This window comes from Schistocerca gregaria, chromosome 3, assembly GCF_023897955.1.
Source record: "Schistocerca gregaria isolate iqSchGreg1 chromosome 3, iqSchGreg1.2, whole genome shotgun sequence".
Classification (NCBI taxonomy): domain Eukaryota; kingdom Metazoa; phylum Arthropoda; class Insecta; order Orthoptera; family Acrididae; genus Schistocerca; species Schistocerca gregaria.
In genome coordinates this window covers 844,776,336-844,795,433 of record NC_064922.1, presented here as the reverse complement: position 1 = coordinate 844,795,433, position 19,098 = coordinate 844,776,336, and the positions used below count along the sequence as shown (strand labels likewise).

General features: G+C 39.9%; 1 protein-coding gene across 1 annotated transcript in view; it reads left to right on the top strand.

Annotated features, from left to right (window-relative positions):
* The window catches only part of LOC126354746 (protein N-terminal asparagine amidohydrolase), a 254,994-nt gene that overhangs the window by 220,572 nt on the left and 15,324 nt on the right, over nt 1-19,098 (top strand). Inside the window, exons 3-6 of the mRNA XM_050004625.1 lie at nt 4,619-4,684; nt 6,507-6,689; nt 8,354-8,461; nt 12,299-12,399. Coding sequence (XP_049860582.1) covers nt 4,619-4,684; nt 6,507-6,689; nt 8,354-8,461; nt 12,299-12,399 — 458 coding nt within the window. The remainder of the gene's footprint in view (nt 1-4,618; nt 4,685-6,506; nt 6,690-8,353; nt 8,462-12,298; nt 12,400-19,098) is intronic.

Sequence of the window (19,098 nt, the reverse complement as noted above, 5' to 3'; positions counted from 1 at the left end):
TCAAAGAATTTTGTACATGATGCCTTCTCTCCACACAGTGTCATAAGCTGCTGAGAGCTCAATAAAGGCGACTGATGTTTTCTATTTTCTCTGGAATCCCGCCTCAATGTAAGTAGTGAGTGACAACACTTGGTCAGTACAACTTCTTCCTGGCTGAAAGCCTGCTTGTTCATCTGGGATCGCCCTGAACAATTCTGGGCTACAGTTAAGCGTTGTAAAAATGGGTCGCAAGTGGAGAGAGGTGTCACATCTGCAACACATTTACTTTCTGTGTAATAGGGGGGTGATTGCTGAGGAGGCAGCTCGAAAGATTTGAACTGCGCGTAGCGCGACTGATTTAGGGAAAAATACGCCAATAAAAGATATTCTTGTTTCAACAAAGATCTGGCATGAATGGTTTTCCACAATAAGGAAGTCTTGACTACTGATATATGTGATGGATTACCATTTAACCATCATGCGACATTTGCATTCAACGGACAAGGTTCAAAAGAAACAACAAAAATCAACAGAGTAACGACTATTGCAGTTTTGCTTGAATGTCATCAGGTCGCTCATTGAGCGTTCCTATGCAATACTGTTACTGGTGACAAGTTATCATGCCTTTATCGTTAGCTTCCTAACTAGAAATGAAAGGCTGAGCCCTATTAAAGGACCTAAACGTGAATAAAGAGTAGTGTGAACATAATATTTTCCAAGTGATAGCTCCTTAAGTGTGTTTTGCACTATGTGTTCTTCCCCAAAAATATGTCCATCACAGCTGGAATTTGTTTCCAACAGTGGAGACGCCTTTGTGTCGCAGTGTAAGAAAATCGACCGCCAAAGTATATCACGTGTGCTACTGCACGATAACACACTCTGTTGATGTGAGAAACAAAGCTATGCAGGAGACTGACAGGGAAGTCTCAGCCATTTCTATTGATAGGGAAGTCATCTCTCAGGCACTTGTTCCTCTGATCACGTACTCATAAAATTTTACCTTCCCTGCTCTTGATCGATCAACTGACAAGGCAACTCATTTCTAGACGAAAATGCTCTTCAAACTACACTGGTTTAATGACACTGTTAGAACCAGTAGGTTTCTACAGCCGTAGAATTCGTAAACTACTTTAGCGTTGTCAGATTGTTTTGTCGAACGAAAACAGCAGGCACCTGGTAGGCTGGCACATTACATCTTTTTTTTATTATCTCATTTTGTTCGTTTTTGATCGTTGTATCTGTTCAATGCGGTCTTCGCAAGGCAGCAAACCCTCTGACCGAACACGCTGAGTTACCGTGCCGGCTTACCTATAAGCTAGCGAATAGTTGCGCGAGCTAGGCTTACTTATTGGTACAGCAGCCGCTATGACAGATAAATCGCAACATAAGAGACGAAAGAAGTTGTATTCCCAGTGTGGAAGATTTTAGTGGACTCAAAAGCATTAACTGATAAATTTATACCACATCTCAAGAGAAAATCACTCACATTATTCAATTGAAATGACACGATAATATCAAGTGAATTTAGCAGGATACTTCTGTGCCATCAAGGAAGTAACTCGTCGGACACAGTTGCCAAACATATTCTGCATTGTTGCCAAGTTTGTTATACTACCAGGAAGGATACTAGCTTATGTGTTCTGTGAGTGGCCTCGGAAGTGACTGTAGCTTCGTCTCAAAGTTAAGGGTGGCAAAGGCCGTAATATCCTCATTACATGTCAATGAGTCTTGTTCAGATTTCGGTAACTATGTTTAGGGGCTAGAGTGTAATTACTTGTAATACATCGATGCACTGAGTACAAACGAAATGTTATAGATTAATAACGGCGACGATTATTTATGTTTTACTTTCTTAATCGGACAGAAACCTTGAAAGCGTATTCACCAGACGCGATTCCCAATTTTGGAGCTCCTCCAGTGGCTGATTTGGTAACGTATCTTTGCTATACAATAATGTTATTGAGATCACTGTCATTGGCCCGCCAGAAGACAGGCATGACCTGGCTTCTTGTTGTCAGCTCTTTTGGCGGATATTATGCCGTTGCTCGAAACTTGAAGATTTAAAGTGAATTAGAATATTCCATATTGCGCAAATCTGATGTTTCTATTCTTCCAGCTCTAACATTCAAAAAATATTTACAGTAAACGGCAGAAAGCGCCTATTAACCAATAATTAATAATGTAGTCATAATTAATGAAATCTGACAAACTCCATCTGTCATCTGATAATTGTGGAAAACTACATTTTTCACCTCCACAGCACTGCAGTATGAACTAAAGGATTTCGTAGGATTCATATACTTAATTTGGATGTGATCTTTTTCAATGACGGCAGAGGAGGAGCAAAACCATCTGAGTTGAAATATACTTATCCAGAAGATTCTAAATCTTTGGCTAAAGTTGCAGTAGCACATCCAGTATCAAGAATGTGAGCATTCACTCTTTGCTGTAGTATAGGCTAGGGCACAAAGAAGCAGGTTTCCGTCAAAGTAAATGATGAGAGACACTGTAATTAAAGCATGAAGTAACCATCTCACTAATGTAAATTTTCCAAATCGCTGTCACTTATTAAACATGAATTGTTCAGAAAATTACAAATATATCTAGTGAAATGAGTAGGTTAATGCAGCTGCAGTTTGTCACTATCACTGAGTTACCAGACATCTTCCCAATAGCACTTAAGGAAGAAGTGTGTGTGTGTGTGTGTGTGTGTGTGTGTGTGTGTGTGTGTGTGTGTGTGTGTGTGTGTGTGTGTGTGTGTGTGTGTGTGTGTGTGTGTGTTCTTTCGGACATTCCAAAAGAACAAACACCACAAATAAATGCATATACAAGGTGTTTCTGGAGGAATAGTAGATATTTTAGCTGGTGATAGTATTGATGAATTGCATAAAAAAGTCCGTATAAATGTGTAATTTTTATTGAGTACAGAGATGCAACTGTTAGTATGTTACCCTAACAAACTCAAAGCAAAGGCAAAATAGGATGTTCAAAGTTGATTTTCGAAAATTCCTCCACCAACTTCAATGCACTTTTGACTTTTCTTGATAACATCACGTGTAGCTCTTCTGAGGTCGCCTTTGCATTCTGTTATGAGGGCTGCACTATTTGTAATACGAACGATCAAATCAGCTCTTAGGTTTACTTTTTCTTTGTAGACTTATCATTTCAACCACCCCACAGTCAAAAATTCAAAGTGATATCGCCCAGGTCCGGGGGCCTTGGTGGCCAAGACAAGTGCCCATATCTACTGGTCCATCTTCAGGGAAATGTTAGGTTTGTATGATGTGTCACCTGACAACTAGAATGTGCAGAAGTCCAGTCATGCTCGCAGAAAATACGCACTCTTGTAGCCAAAGGAACCTCTTCCAATAATGCTGGAAGCTCATTTTCAAGGAACTCTAGACAATGGAGTACTGTAAGGACCAACATACGAAACAAAAGTGCAAACCCAGCTGCACATATTCAATCAAACTTGGACACATGTTATATGGCATTTTTTCTGCAATTTGTCTATACCACCACGTCCTACAACAGTTAATATTCCTCCTGAAACATCCTGTATAATTATTCAGGTCTCAACGGGCCATTGACAGTTCTCAGTGCTAGGCACACGTCATCGTCCGAACCCTTGCAGGAATACAATGTGGCTGTGAGCGAGAGGAATGATAGACGGAGGTCGAGGGGGGGGGGGGGGGGCGTACTGCATGCAGCAAAGATGGGGATATGCGTCTTACAAGGAACATTTGTACGAGTGGACAGGTCCTATGAGCAAGTTAGTCATTGTGTCCCGATAGTGCAATGGTCAGCGCATTTGCCTAGTAAGCAGGAGGTCCAGGTTCGAACTCCAGGTGGGTACAAATTTTCATCTGTTGCCATTGCTGTATTTCGACACACTGTGACAGTGTCGACATCTGTCCTTCGATATTTAAGATGTAATTGTTTTTTGAGGCAATACAGGTGATTTGCGAACATTTGCTTGCCATCAGTGTAACGGGACTTCAATGGCACCCATTCCTTAGTAATTGCTTTGTCATGGTGCTAACGCACGTCAGATACGTGTGAATCAGATTGTACCGCATATTTAGTCAAATAACGAATGGTCAGTATACAGGTATTTACAGTAGAAGCGGGACTGCAGTGAGCTGATCATTTAACCAAGTGGAACTTAGAGTACGCGTGTAGCGAGTCATTTCAGCTGCATAGCTGACGATAATATTTGTCAAGCAATTCACTGCAGAATTAATGTAATACCACGATGATCTCTGTAGTCATACCGTATCATTAGAAGTGAGGATCATAGAAACACTAACATGTAGAGGGCTGAAAGTGTCATATAGATGTTCTTATTGAGAGGAGATGAAGAGGAGAAAAAATTATAAATGTAAAAGATAGAGTAGCCCACCTGTCATTATGAGGCATGATGGACATTTATTTCAGCTAACATCTTCCTGACTATTTCATATATCTCAATAACCTTATTTATATTTACATTATGTTCTTCACATATGTATGATTTACTACAATGCTCTTGTCAGAAATGAATTTCAGAAGACTACTGCAAACTTAAATTTTTGTACATGCAAATTTTTAAAGTCTTCTCTTTATCATATATAAATGCTTTGTGGTGTTTATTTTGCAGAAAATGTGACTATCTTGGGGTCTGATGATGCTACAACATGCATCATTGTAGTGCTGAGACATTCAGGTAAGCCACCCCTCTCATTAGTGATGTAAAAACATGTATTTTGTGATAAAACATTTATCTGATAAACTCATTGTTACAGGTTTCAAAAATATAATAGTCATTTGCTGCTTTATTGATAAATTAGCTTTTGAGACAAGTTTCTAGTTGACAGTGTCATTGTTAGGGGTCTCGAAATACTGTGAGCAATGTATTTTTATTGCAAAATGTTTTTACTTGCACTCCGAGAGCGAAAGAATGCTCTGAAGTTAATGACAGGCAATGTGAATGAGAGGACAGGAAAAGTGATGAGTAGGGTAAGGAAACAGATTAGCGAGACACAATAATGAGAAAAGGATCAGTTGAAATGTCTAGAACCAGAAGGGCTTGAACCACACTGTCATCAATTTTGAGAAAACAAGGTGTGTGCGTGCTCCTGACATTCATGTGAACCAGTTTTATTAGATACCATTTTGATCCTTCAGGCACTGTGAATCAAGACACAAAGGAATTAATGGTTTTGACGGGAAGCATGCTAGGGTAAGCATTCAGTTGCAGTGATCACCGTGTCCTGATGGTGCAGTACTCAGTGCAGCTGCCTAGTAAGCAGGACACCTGAGTTTGAATCCCAGTCCAGCACAGTTTTTCAACTTTCCACATTGATTTTATCAGTGACCACAGGCAGCTAATGTTATGAATTCCTTTGTGTCTTGAACCAGTTTTATTTATATCTGTAGCCCCACATTGTATTTACAAACTTTTATGAAAAGATGTCTTGCCAATTTCTCAGATATTCACTTCTATATGGGTCCAAAGCATAATTCTGTTTCTCAGCACCACTCAATCATAATCTAGGGCTGCCAACATAATGCAGTGTCTACGTCATCCACATAGCAGTAGTACTTCATAGTTTTTGTCTAAACCTCAGGCCACAGAATGTGCTTATTGAAAATGATGATAAGGACCATAAAGTGCTGAAAGTGCTGTAATAGGTCATAATGATGTTTGGTGTATTTAGCATCTCTTCTTTATATTCCAGTTCTAGTTTCACATTAATTTCAAGCTTTAAAGTTGATATTGTAGTCGTAGGATACTAACTCTGTGCACTTCGTACAGTGCTCTATGTGTGAACATTTCTGAACACTAACATTTTCTTTATGATCTCTATGCATTAGCATGACACTGATAAACATTTTTCTCTTTTACGCAGTGCATGTATTGCATTTGTTATTATATAATGCTCTACATAATGGTGCTATAAAATGAAACTCCTTACATCCAACTCTCTTTAGCTTCTCCAACTACTCCGTAGATGAAGTTCTGAATGGATAAAGTCTGTGTATGGTCGGTTTACATTTTTTGAATATCATTGCAGATTATGATAAAAGTAAAAATCTAGTTAAGTAAATTGCCAGTATGCATCCTATTTTTCACAGAGAAAATGTAATTTGATTTCAAACCTGCTAATATGTTACACACCATAGTAATTTTTTACAAATATGACCCACAGAACATGCAATAACTAACAAACTGATTTCCACCAATGCTATGGTCATTTTGACAACAACATAATAAATGAATACACCACTGAAAAACTGAAAATTGGCATGAAATCAATTCATTGTAATACAGATGTTGTCAACTCCTTATTAGTATGCTGCATACAGTTTCAGAAATTGTGGTGGTGGTGGTGGTTGTGGTGATAATGTCATGGTAACAATGCAATGATGTCAATACATAATATAGTTATTTTCAGTTTTGTTTGTATTGGCATTGTTTGTGTAATATGTTGTTGTTTTGAAGGAATTATAAAAGTTCTGCAGCAAAGCCTGTTTTTCTGTGCCAGGTTCAGGTGCTGTGGCCCTAGCTCATCTGGATGGAGCAGGAACAGAGGAATGTGCTGCCACTATGGTGCAGCGAGTCCAGGAAGTTGGCATGGGCTTTGCAGAGGGCAGGCTCGAGCTGCAGCTCGTTGGTGGATTCTCTGACAGCCGACACTACTCTGAAGACTTATTTTACAATATCATGCGTAAGCACCAAATAACTCAAACATAACTATTTCCTTCAGTACAATATATAAAGTGTCTCTGCCATTAGAAAATATTTTGTTTTGAAACATGAGGTAAATAACTAATTACAGTGTTTACAGACATGTTTAAAATATGTCATGAAAGTGTGTGTGTGTGTGTGTTAGCTTTGAACAAGGCCAGTGTCGCAAAGCTCAGCAATATTTTCAGTCTTATTTATGTGGTGACCGTCGACTGCTCAATGGTCCAGTTTATTTGCTGAGTGATTATATTTTCTCCTTCCATTATTTATATTCCAGTTTCATATGTATAGGAGCTCTTATAGGTAATGTTGCATTTTTTACAACATAAGATGGAATGTGATTCTGATACAGTTGTGGAAACAGAAAAAGCTGCTATATACAGTATACAATTGTCATCATATGGTGGTAAACGATCACATTTTGCTATTGCAATTCATAATGTAACCATGCATAAAGATCATTATAGCTGCAACAAGTAAATTAAACAACATAGCCACTAGGTTAATCTAAAAACAGTTTACAAATTATGGTATCCGCTGAATAAATTTTTTACTGAATTGTCATTGGCATCGGCCAATATTTGCAGTTAATCAATGTGTCTTTGGTGTATTCTATAACTGTTAATTGATAATTGTACCTGCATGAGTTATCTTGATGAATTGCATAAAAATCATTATGTGGTAATGTTTGTATCAATAGATGTTTTGACAGACAGATAGATTTAAATCTGTTCCAGTGCGCCTATGACAGATTTTCATAATTTGACGTAGAGAGTGGTTTTATTTATCTCCTATAGTTATTTGTTTTAAGAAACATAATAATTATTTTACAAAACATTGTTTCTTAAAAAGACAGAGATCATAATTATGTTGCGGTCAATGAATAGTTATGGTATAAGTCATGAACCTAGTTTTATCATCCCTCAAATGACCACTTAAAAGATTATTACCTTTCCCTGTGAATATCTGGGTGTTGAAAATCACCCACAAATCAGCACAACTGTAAATCCTGTTAAATGCAGATCATAATGTAAATAAATTTCAATAAAAACACCTCTGTCAGTTATATCACTTACCAAAATGATTTCATCTTCCAAACACAGCAATAACATATTTCCTATTCTTTTTGTACCCATGCACTAATGCTGTCAGAGCAGAAGTAAACTGCTTTGTGTTCCATCAATTTCTCCCGACTGAAAATTTTTGGTATCATTAACATGAGCAGACTACACAGATAAAACTCAATGGAGATGCCTAACTGACTGAAACAGCTGACAAGCACAGTCATGTGACTGACACAGAACTAGGCTTTAAGTTTCCCCATGACGGGGGTAGGTTTTTTACTTTATGTAGTAAGAAACAGAATGAAACCATATATCTCAGTTTATCAGCATTTTTATGTTATTACTATAAGTATTAAATTTTGTGTTTTACATTATTTCAAAATGCCTTCGCTACTGATTTATGTATTTACTTTTTTATTTTTTTTATTTCTTACGCCATCGATCCAACTGTGATAAACCCACAAGGATATAGTGTGTGTCAGTAAACAATCAATACAAAGGTAGTAGTAAAGCAGTCAATCAGACAAAAGTAATACTACATGTTTGCTATACACATATGTGGGACTTTTACATGTTCCAGATGCATTTCACCGGCAGCCAGTGGAGATAGACCTGACACTGGCATGTGTGGGGGAACTTAATACAACCATCAGGAGTGGCATACACTGGCCTATAGTGTATGGTGTTGGTCAGTATGACTGCAATTGTTGGTTATTAATGTAGAGGAGTACACACTGTCTTGCAAATAGTGATTTTTAAGTAATTAGTAACATTGTGTTTATGTAAAGTAGGTGATGCATTACTTACACACAAAAGAAACATGCATCTGTCTCAAATTCTTTGTTAACCCTCAGGTGGGTGCACCAATTTTTGCAACATGAATGGGCACATGGCATAGTTTTTACACATGTAAAAAATAATTACCAAGATAAACTTGTATTAGCAAACTCACAGTTTAATCTAGGTTTAATTAAGCAGTGATAAAATAAACTTGTTTTATATGACCTAAATCACTGATCAATTAAACAGTAATAACATAAACTTTCATTGTATCATTCTGTTGCCATGTACAAGTGTTATCCCACAGTAATGACCCACTCAGGGAATTAAACAGTGCAGTTCAGCAGATCCCAGCCGGACACTTATTCAGTTACTAATTATCTTGCAGACAACGGACTCATTGTGGGATTGTGCTGCTATTACAGAATCTGGGGCGTTTTCTTGCACAGATCATAATTTTTTTCTCACCCAGCTCACTGTTTATTTTATATTACTGCTGCTCGCTTGGATATATGACAATAAAACTTATCACTGTGTTAGACAGAGCAATAATGAAGGAACAGGTAGGACCTCATAATTGTAAAACAGTGGAGTGATACAAGACAATTGTTATTTGTGATTGGTGCACTTTATACATAGGTATGCCTGCTTGAGGGTTAATACAGGGTGGTCCAAAAGTCCGGAAACACCATCATAAAATTCAAATGGAGTAGCAAACAAGGAAACAGAGTCCCTACACAAGAGAAACGGGAAGGGGGAAACTTTATAGGCTATGCCACCAACATGGCGGCCATCTTGAAAGCCGCCATCTTGGATTCAACTCCAAAATTTCAAATGGGAATGTGGTCATGTGACATATCAAACAGATAGAGAATTTCACCAGAAAAACAATGCCGTTGTTATTTTAAACATAGCTTTATTCATTCTCTGGCTATAGCCAATTACTTGCGGCAGCAGTGGGATGCTTGGCAGCATGAGTATTACGTACTGAGAAGTCATAAATGGAGTCTGAAACGGTGCAAAGTGACTATCCCATGCCTGATATGTTACATGTGTTTAAATGTTAGGTATCATTTACTCATGCTAACATTTTATCATTGTTTCCTTATTGACAGGTTACAAAATGTCCTTAACACATGAGGAACGCATTGAAATTATCTTGATATCAGGAGAAAGTAGCACATGGGTCATTGCTGAGGATTTCAACAGTCATCACCCAACCAGACAGCACATCACTCGAAGCGCAGGTGCCAAGCTTTTGGCCAAATTCTGAGAAACATGTACTGTCGCAGATAAACCTAAGGCTGGAAGACCAAAATCCGCCACCGATGAAGCAACAACAGTGAGCGTGTTGGCATCATTTAGCAAGAGTCTGCAATGGAGTTCTCGTCGCCTGTCACAAGAATGTGGAGTTAGCCGTACCTCCATACTGCAAATTTTATCGCAGCACAAATGGTACTCGTACAAAATTCAGCTGCTCCAACACCTGACCGAGGATGACCCAGACCGTCTGGTACAGTTCGCAGAATGGGTGACACAACAGCTGCAGATAAACCCACGTTTCCCTATCAGGTGCTGTTCAGTGATGAAGCCAATTACTTTATCAATGGTGAGGTGAACAAGCAGAATCACAGATACTGATCTGACACAAATCCGCACTGGATTGATGCTTCCAAAATGGTTGACTCACAAAAAGTGATGGTCTGGTGTGGTGTGTGCGGTACCAAAGCCGTTGGACCTTTTTTTTTTTTTTATTGATGGTACGTTAACAGCCAATGGGTACCTGAGGTTATTGGATGAAGTGTTTCCCTCGTTGTTAACAGAGGATGAGACTTTCTGGAATTCTTCCAGCATGATTGAGCCTCACCACATTATGGGCACAATGTGCGAGCATACCTGGATGTGCAGTTCCCTCAAAAGTGGATTGGTCATAGGGTGCTGTGAGGTGTCCACCACGTTCACCAGATTTGACTCCTTTAGATTTTTATCTTTGGGTTCATGTCAAAGCACTGGTTTATTCTGTGAAAATACGGGATTTGCATCATAAAGAGCAGTGCATTGTTGATGCATGGGGTCAAATTCAGCCAGATGTGTTGGTCGAAGTTCATCAGGACTGGGTTCGGAGGATAGCATTAACAATCCAACATAATGGACAACATATCGAACCATTCCTATGACTGTTGGTGGTCTCTCGGGACTGTGTAACATCGGCGTAATGTCTCTTCGGTACATAACACACACACTGCCGAGCGTGCCACCGCTGCCATGTAACTGTCTATAACCCGAGAATGAATAAAGCTATGTTTAAAATAACAACGGCATTGTTTTTCTGGTGAAATTCTCTATCTGTTTGATATTTCACATTTTTGGAGTTGAATCCAAGATGGCGGCTTTCAAGATGGCCGCCATGTTGGTGGCATAACCTACAAAGTTTCCTCCTTCCCGGTCCTCGTGTGTAGGGACTCTGTTTCCTTGTTTGCTACTCCATTTGAATTTTATGAGGGTGTTTCCGGACTTTTGGACCACCCTGTATATCAATGAAAATAATTTTTTTTAAATGTATTATAATTGGATGAATAAAAAAATCTACTCACCAGGTGGTGGCAGCAAAAAGCACACTGAGGTTGAGCAATCTTGCAAGCTTTTGGAGCCAGTGGTTTCTTCTTCTGGTAGAGGGGTTGAAGGTAAAGGAAGGGGGATGAAGGAAACAGGTTCAGGAGATTTAGGAAATGGGGAGAGTTACAGAAAAATTGTCCAGAACCCCAGGTCAGGGGAGACTTACTGGAGAACTTTTCTGTAACTCTCAACAGTCCCTAAACCTCACCAGTCGTTTTCCTTCATGCCTCTTCCTTCCTCTTCTGCCCCTCTGCCAGAAGAAGGAGCCACTGGCACCAAAATCTTACACAATTCCTTAACCTTTGTGCGTTCTTTGCTGTCACCAACTGGTGAGTAGATTTTTGTATCTATCCAGTTATATTATATTTTCAGATTATTTTTTGTCATTTATAATTCATTCATTAATTTATTCATCATGTTCTGAACAATATTTGAGCCTGTTAATCAACATCACTGCACAACTCACAAACTAACACATATATAGGCCATATTCAAGGAAACAGTTTTACAGCAAAGATAATAACTTATTGAAGAAGAACATGTATGTTGAATTTTGACACTTAAGAATCCTAGAAGAAAAATATTCTAATAGAAACACTATTACTTTCTGAATGTATATTCTTAAAATGATTATTTTAGAAAGTGGTTTAATAATCTGAATTCAGAATTAGTGTTGTTGAGCCTAGAAAACTTTTTTGTTATTTTGTTTCAAACATTAATCAGAAACATTTTCTTAAAAAAATTGTAATCTTATTACTATTGAATCTTTATGCTGCTTGATTCATGCATTGTACATATTTTGTAAATCAGCAGGCTGGGGTGTGTTTGAATTGGGGACAGTAGGGGTGAGAAGAGAATGAGAAGGAACCTACACTTTTCAAAATTTTCTAATATTTCTTCACCAAAAGTAAAATGGGAACACAAAAAGGAAAGCATCGTTCTGTCAGTGTTTTCCTGCCTTTTGCAATAAATATCATTGGTATTCAGTTTTTACCCCAGTTTCACAAAACAGGTTTTGTTATTACAGTGAAAGATCTGGAGTAAAATAAAACTAACTACTGTAGGGCTTTGTTCCTGAAAGTTCCTGAACTTCCACCAAATTGAGATTACCATATTTCTTATATTTCAGGTGTTATCACAAAGACTGGTGAACTTTTCCCAGCAACTTTTCCAGACAAGGGCCCCGACCTGGCTCTGCGGATTGCCAGGCATCTTAGGGGTGGCCAGCAGGTATGTCTTATAAAACAACTTGTCTTCCAGCAATCCTACTTATACATTGTCCCATGTCTGGATAACACTGGATATTGTGAGCAGTTGAAGTAAATGTGGTGTAAGTCACTCTCTCTTCATTGACTGACAGCAGTGCTTCTCATGTGGTTGCAGTTGTGTGTGGTTGCAAGGGCATTTCCCAGGAGCTTGGAATTTCGTATGGGAGTGTTTCTGACATTGTTCGTGGGTCCTTGGGGTACCAGAGGGCTTCATATTGGTGGGTGCCTAAGAAGTTGGATAATGTGATGAAAGGCACATGAATGACAGTGTCACAGAATTATCTGCAGTGGTTTACTGAGGAAGGTGACAGTTTCCTGAACTGCATTAATACTTGGATACTGCCTTTCACACTAGAGTGAATGGAAAATGCAGATCATGTGTGAGAAAATGTGTCTCTTTCAGAGAAATGTGAGGTGGTGGTGGTGGCGGCGGCGATGATGGCGGTGGTGGTAGTGGTATTGGTGGTAGTGGTGTTGGTGTTGGTGTTGCAATAGTGCAGGTATACATGCTGAAGTCACAAGCAGAAGGTGAAGAGAGAGAGAAAGATGTGAGGATATTTAATTGGTAATTCAGTATGTAAAAAAGAGATGAAACTTTAATAGTCATGGAGGATTGAAATTCAATTGTAAGGGGAATGTGTAGAAGAAAGGGTTATGGGAGAATATGGGTTTCGTAGTAGGAATGAGAGAGTAAAAAGACTAATTGAGTTCTTCAATAAATTTCCGTTGGTAACAGTGAATACTCCATAAGTCTAAATATGAAAGTGTCTGCAGCTGCGAAGAACTTTTTGAAAGATTTCATGATGCCTTCAACTGCCATTCTCTTTATTTCATGTACAATTTTGGCCTTAGGCCATTTTAAAGTATTTTATGGATGATTTTTTAGTAGTAAATTATGCCACGTATGTTGTTGCTCCTATGATAACATGTAATGCTCATAAAATAAATCCAAGATGTTTTATACTATTTTAGGAGCATGTTACTTTCAAGCAGTTCTTGTAAAGCTCTTTGCACCAACGCACTCTTAAAATGGCGTAAAACATCTTGATTTTATTTTATGAGTGTAACATGGAATCCTAGGACCAACGACACACATGGCCCTGCCACCGTTGGATAAGCAGCTGCCAGCAGCAAGTCATATACCCCTAGCTTACTTACTTGTTAGATAGTTTAATTAATTTCCTTGCGTGTTTTTGGGTACTTGCATTGTTTAATTCATATATTTCAGGTGTATTATAGTATTTGAGGGTTGTAGCATCGTGCCTTAGTACCTGAATAGTGTAAATTCGCGTAGTCGTCTGTCTTCTGTTTTTGTTTTGAACAGCCAGTGTCGGTTGGTCACAGCCAGTGTGCTCCCTGCCGCCATTGGATAAGCAGCTGCAGCAGCAAGTCGTATAACCCTAGCTTACTTATTTGTTAGATAATTTAATTAATTTCTTTGTGTGTTTTTGGGTACTTGCATTGTTTAATTCATATTTCGGGCATATTATAGTATTTGACAGTTGTAGCATCGTGCTTTAGTGTTTACTTGGTAGATTCTTACTTAAATTGCGTGTGAGTTTCGTATAGGAGGTGCAATTTCGAGTTTTAGTTACTGTAATCGTAAATTCAGCAGATTGTAGCGCAGTCGTTAGGCATTTGTACAGGTTAGTTGATACATTCTTTGCGTGTTTCGCTTGCATTATCTAGGCACGGACTCGTGTTTCAGTAACTGTTGTTCAACATCGATTGGAATGGACAGAGACTGCGATTGCTGTGTTCGGATGAGGGCTGACTTGGCATCCCTTCGTTCACAGCTGCAATCGGCGCTGACTTCGGTCACGCAGCTTGAGGCTGTTGCCAATGGGCACCACTGTGGGAAGCCAGACTTGGGTATCATGGGGATGTCAACCTCGTCCCGTCTGTCCCCAGATTGGTCTGCCGCTTGATTGGGAGGTTGTTCCAAGGCGTGGCAGGCAGCGAAAGGCGTCCCCGGAGGCTGATCAGAAAGCCTCCCCGGTGCGTCTGACAAACCGGTTTCAGGCACTGTCTCTGGCTGAGCCAGATGCAGCTGTCTGCCCTGTTTCAGAGGATCATTCTCAGCCTTCAAGGTCCGGGCAATCACAGAGGGTGGGCTTACTGGTAGTTGGGAGCTCCAATGTTAGGCGCGTAATGGGGCCCCTTAGGGATACAGTGGCTAAGGAGGGGAAGAAATCCAGTGTGCACTCCGTGTGCATTCCGGGAGGAGTCATTCCTGATGTGGAAAGGGTCCTTCCGGATGCCATGAAGAGCACAGGGTGCAGCCAGCTGCAGGTGGTGGCACATGTCGGCACTAATGATGTGTGTCGCTTTGGATCTGAGGAAATTCTCTCTGGATTCCAGCGGCTATCTGATTTGGTGAAGGCTGCCGGTCTTGCTTATGAGATGAAGGCACAGCTCACCATCTGCAGCATCGTAGACAGAGCCGACTGCGGACCTTTGGTGCAGAGCTGGGTGGAGGGTCTGACTCAGAGGCTCAGACGGTTTTGTGACCGTGTTGGCTGCAGATTCCTTGACTTGCACCATAGGGTGGTGGGGTTTCGGGTTCCGCTGAATAGGTCAGGAGTTCACTACACTCAGCTGGCGGCTACACGGGTAGCGGAGGCTGTGTGGCGTGGACTGGGCGGTTTTTTTAGGTTAGAAGGTCTCGGGAAAGTACGGGGTGGGCTGCAATGTCAAAGGGTGCATGGCAAATACAGAACGTGCTTGGATCAAGGAACAGTCAGAATTATAGTTGTAAATTGTTGTAGTTGCGCTGGAAAACTCCCTGAGCTTCAAGTGCTAATAGAAAGCACAGAAGCTGATATCGTTATAGGTACAGAAAGCTGGCTAAAGCCTGAAATAAGTTCTGCAGAAATTTTTACAAAGTCTCAGATGGTGTTCAGGAAAGATAGATTAGGCAGAATTGGTGGTGGAGTGTTTGTGTCTGTCTGTAGTGGTTTACCTTGTAGTGAAGTCGAAGTAGATACTCCGTGCGAATTGGTATGGGTGGAGCTTATACTTAACAGCCGAATTAAGTTAATAATTGGCTCCTTCTACCGACCCCCAGACTCCGATGATACAGTTGCGGAACACTTCAGAGAAAGTTTGAGTCTCGTAGCAAATAAATACCCCACGCATACGGTTATAGTTGGTGGGGACTTCAACCTACCCTCAGTATGTTGGCAAAAATACTTGTTCAAAACCAGTGGTAGGCAGAAAACATCTTCTGAGATTGTCCTAAATGCTTTCTCCGAAAATTATTTCGAGCAATTAGTCCACGAACCCACGCGAATTGTAAATGGTTGCGAAAACACACTTGACCTCTTAGCCACAAACAATCCAGAGCTGATAGAGAGCATCATGACTGATACAGAGATTAGTGATCACAAGGTCGTTGTAGCTAGGCTCAATACAGTTTCTTCCAAATCCATCAGAAACAAACGCAAAATAATTTTATTTAAAAAAAGTGGATAAAGTGACACTAGAAGCCTTCCTAAAAGACAGTCTCCATTCCTTCCGAACTGACTATGCAAATGTAGACAAGATGTGGCTCAAATTCAAAGATATAGTAGCAATAGCAATTGAGAGATTCATACCTCATAAATTGGTAAGAGATGGAACGGATCCCCCGTGGTACACAATAAAGGTCCGAACGCTGTTGCAGAGGCAATGGAAAAAGCATGCGAAGTTCAGAAGAACGCGAAATCCCGAAGATAGGCTAAAATTTACAGACGCGCGAAATTTGGCACGGACTTTGATGCGAGATGCCTTTAATAGGTTCCACAACGAAACATTGTCTCGAAATTTGGTAGAAAATCCGAAGAAATTCTGGTCGTATGTAAAGTACACAAGCGGCAAGACGCAGTCAATACCTTCGCTGCGCAGTGCTGATGGTACTGTTACCAATGACTGTGCCGCTAAAGCAGAGTTATTGAACGCAGTTTTCTGAAATTCCTTCACCAGGGAATACGAATGGAATATTCCAGAATTTGAAACACGAACATCTGCTAGCATGAGTTTCTTAGAAGTAGATACCTTAGGGGCTGCGAAGCAATTCAAATCGCTTGATACGGGAAAGTCTTTAGGTCCAGATTGTATACCGATTAGGTTCCTTTCAGATTACGCTGTTACTATAGCTCCCTACTTAGCACTCATATACAACTGCTCGCTCACCGATAGATCTGTACCTACAGATTGGAAAATTGCGCAGGTCGCACCAGTGTTTAAGAATGGTAGTAAGAGTAATCCATCGAACTACAGACCTATATCATTGACGTCGGTTTGCAGTAGGGTTTTGGAGCATATACTGTATTCAAACATTACAAATCACCTCGAAGGGAACGATCTATTGACACGTAATCAGCATGGCTTCAGAAAACATCGCTCTTGTGCAACGCAGCTAGCTCTTTATTCGCACGAAGTAATGGTCGCTATTGACAGGGGATCTCAAGTTGATTCCGTATTTCTAGATTTCTGGAAAGCTTTTGACACTGTTCCTCACAAGCGACTTCTAATCAAGCTGCAGACCTATGGGGTATCGTCTCAGTTGTGCGACTGGATTTGTGATTTCCTGTCATGAAGGTTGCAGTTCGTAGTAATAGACGGCAAATCCTCGAGTAAAACTGAAGTGATATCAGGTGTTCCCCAGGGAAGCGTCCTGGGACCTCTGCTGTTCCTGATCTATATAAATGACCTGGGTGACAATCTGAGCAGTTCTCTTAGATTGTTCGCAGATGATGCTGTAATTTACCGTCTAGTAAGGTCATCCGAAGACCAGTATCAGTTGCAAAGCGATTTAGAAAAGATTGCTGTATGGTGTGTCAGGTGGCAGTTGACGCTAAATAACGAAAAGTGTGAGATGATCCACATGAGTTCCAAAAGAAATCCGTTGGAATTCGATTACTCGATAAATAGTACAATTCTCAAGGCTGTCAATTCAACTAAGTACCTGGGTGTTAAAATTACGAACAACTTCAGTTGGAAAGACCACATAGATAATATTGTGGGGAAGGCGAGTCAAAGGTTGTGTTTCATTGGCAAGACACTTAGAAGATGCAACAAGTCCACTAAAGAGACAGCTTACACTACACTCGTTTGTCCTCTGTTAGAATATTGCTGCGCGGTGTGGGATCCTTACCAGGTGGGATTGACAGAGGACATCAAAAGGGTACAAAAAAGGCCAGCTCATTTTGTATTATCACGTAATAGGGGAGAGAGTGTGGCAGATATGATACACGAGTTGGGATGGAAGTCATTACAGCAAAGACATTTTTCGTCGCGGCGAGACCTTTTTACGAAATTTCAGTCACCAACTTTCTCTTCCGAATACGAAAATATTTTGTTGAGCCCAACCTTCATAGGTAGGAATGATCATCAAAATAAAATAAGAGAAATCATAGCTCGAACAGAAAGGTTTAGGTGTTCGTTTTCCCCGCGCGCTGTTCGGGAGTGGAATAGCAGAGAGATAGTATGATTGTGGTTCGATGAACCCTCTGCCAAGCACTTAAATGTGAATTGCAGAGTAGTCATGTAGATGTAGCTGTAGATGTAGATGGCATAATTTACTACGAAAAAATCACCCATAAAATACTTTAAAATGGCCTAAGACCAAAACTGTAAAATTGTATGTGAAATAAAGAGAATGGCAGTTGAAGGCATTATGAAATCTTTCAAAAAAGTAAATACTCTGTTCAAGAATCACAGGAGGAGGAGGAGGAGGAGGAGGAGGAGGAGGAGGAGGTGGTATACTTGGAGAAGGCCGAGAGACACAGGAAGATTCCAGTTAGATTACATCATGGTCAGGCTTACAAAGTGTACTCAGGAGCAGATATAGACTCAGACCACAATTTAGTAAAGACTTGTTTGATGATGTGATGGAAGAAGAAACAGGAATCAAGGGGAAGATACAAGAGATTCATTAGTAGAGTTAGAATTTAAAAGGCCTGTGGATGATTTAAGAGCAAAAAAAGGCTGGAGGGATAGATAACATTCAAATGGAATTTATAAAAATCATTGGCAACAAAATCACTATTCACATTGGCATGTAGAATGTATGAGACTGGGGACATACCATCAGACCTTTTGAAGAACACCATCCACACAATTCCGAAGGTAACAAGAGCTGCAAAGTGTGAGATTATCACATGATCAGCTTAGTAGCTTGGGCATTCAAGTTGCTGACAAGAATAATACTCAGATGAATGGAAAAGAAAAGATTGAAGAAGAATCAAGACAAGTTCATAGGATTTGTTCATTTGGGGAAAATGTTTGACAGTGGTAAGTGGTGAAATATGTTCGAAATTCTGAGAAAAATAAAGGTAAGCAGTAGGGAAAGGTTCATAATATACAATTTGTACAAGAATCGAGAGGGACCAGTAATACTGAAGGACCAAAAACAAAATGCCTGGATTAAAAAGGGTGTAAGACAAGGTTCTAGTCTTTTGCTCCTACTGTTCACTCTATACCTGAAGAAATACGGGGAAATTTCAAGAGAGGGATTAAAATTCAAGGTGCAAAGATATCAATAATAAGATTCACTGATGACATTGGTATGCCCAGCAAAAGTGAAGAAAATTACAGTATCTGTTCAATGGAATAAAGAATCTAATGAGTACAGAATATGGATTGAGGGTAAATTGAAGAAAGATGAAAGTAATGAGAG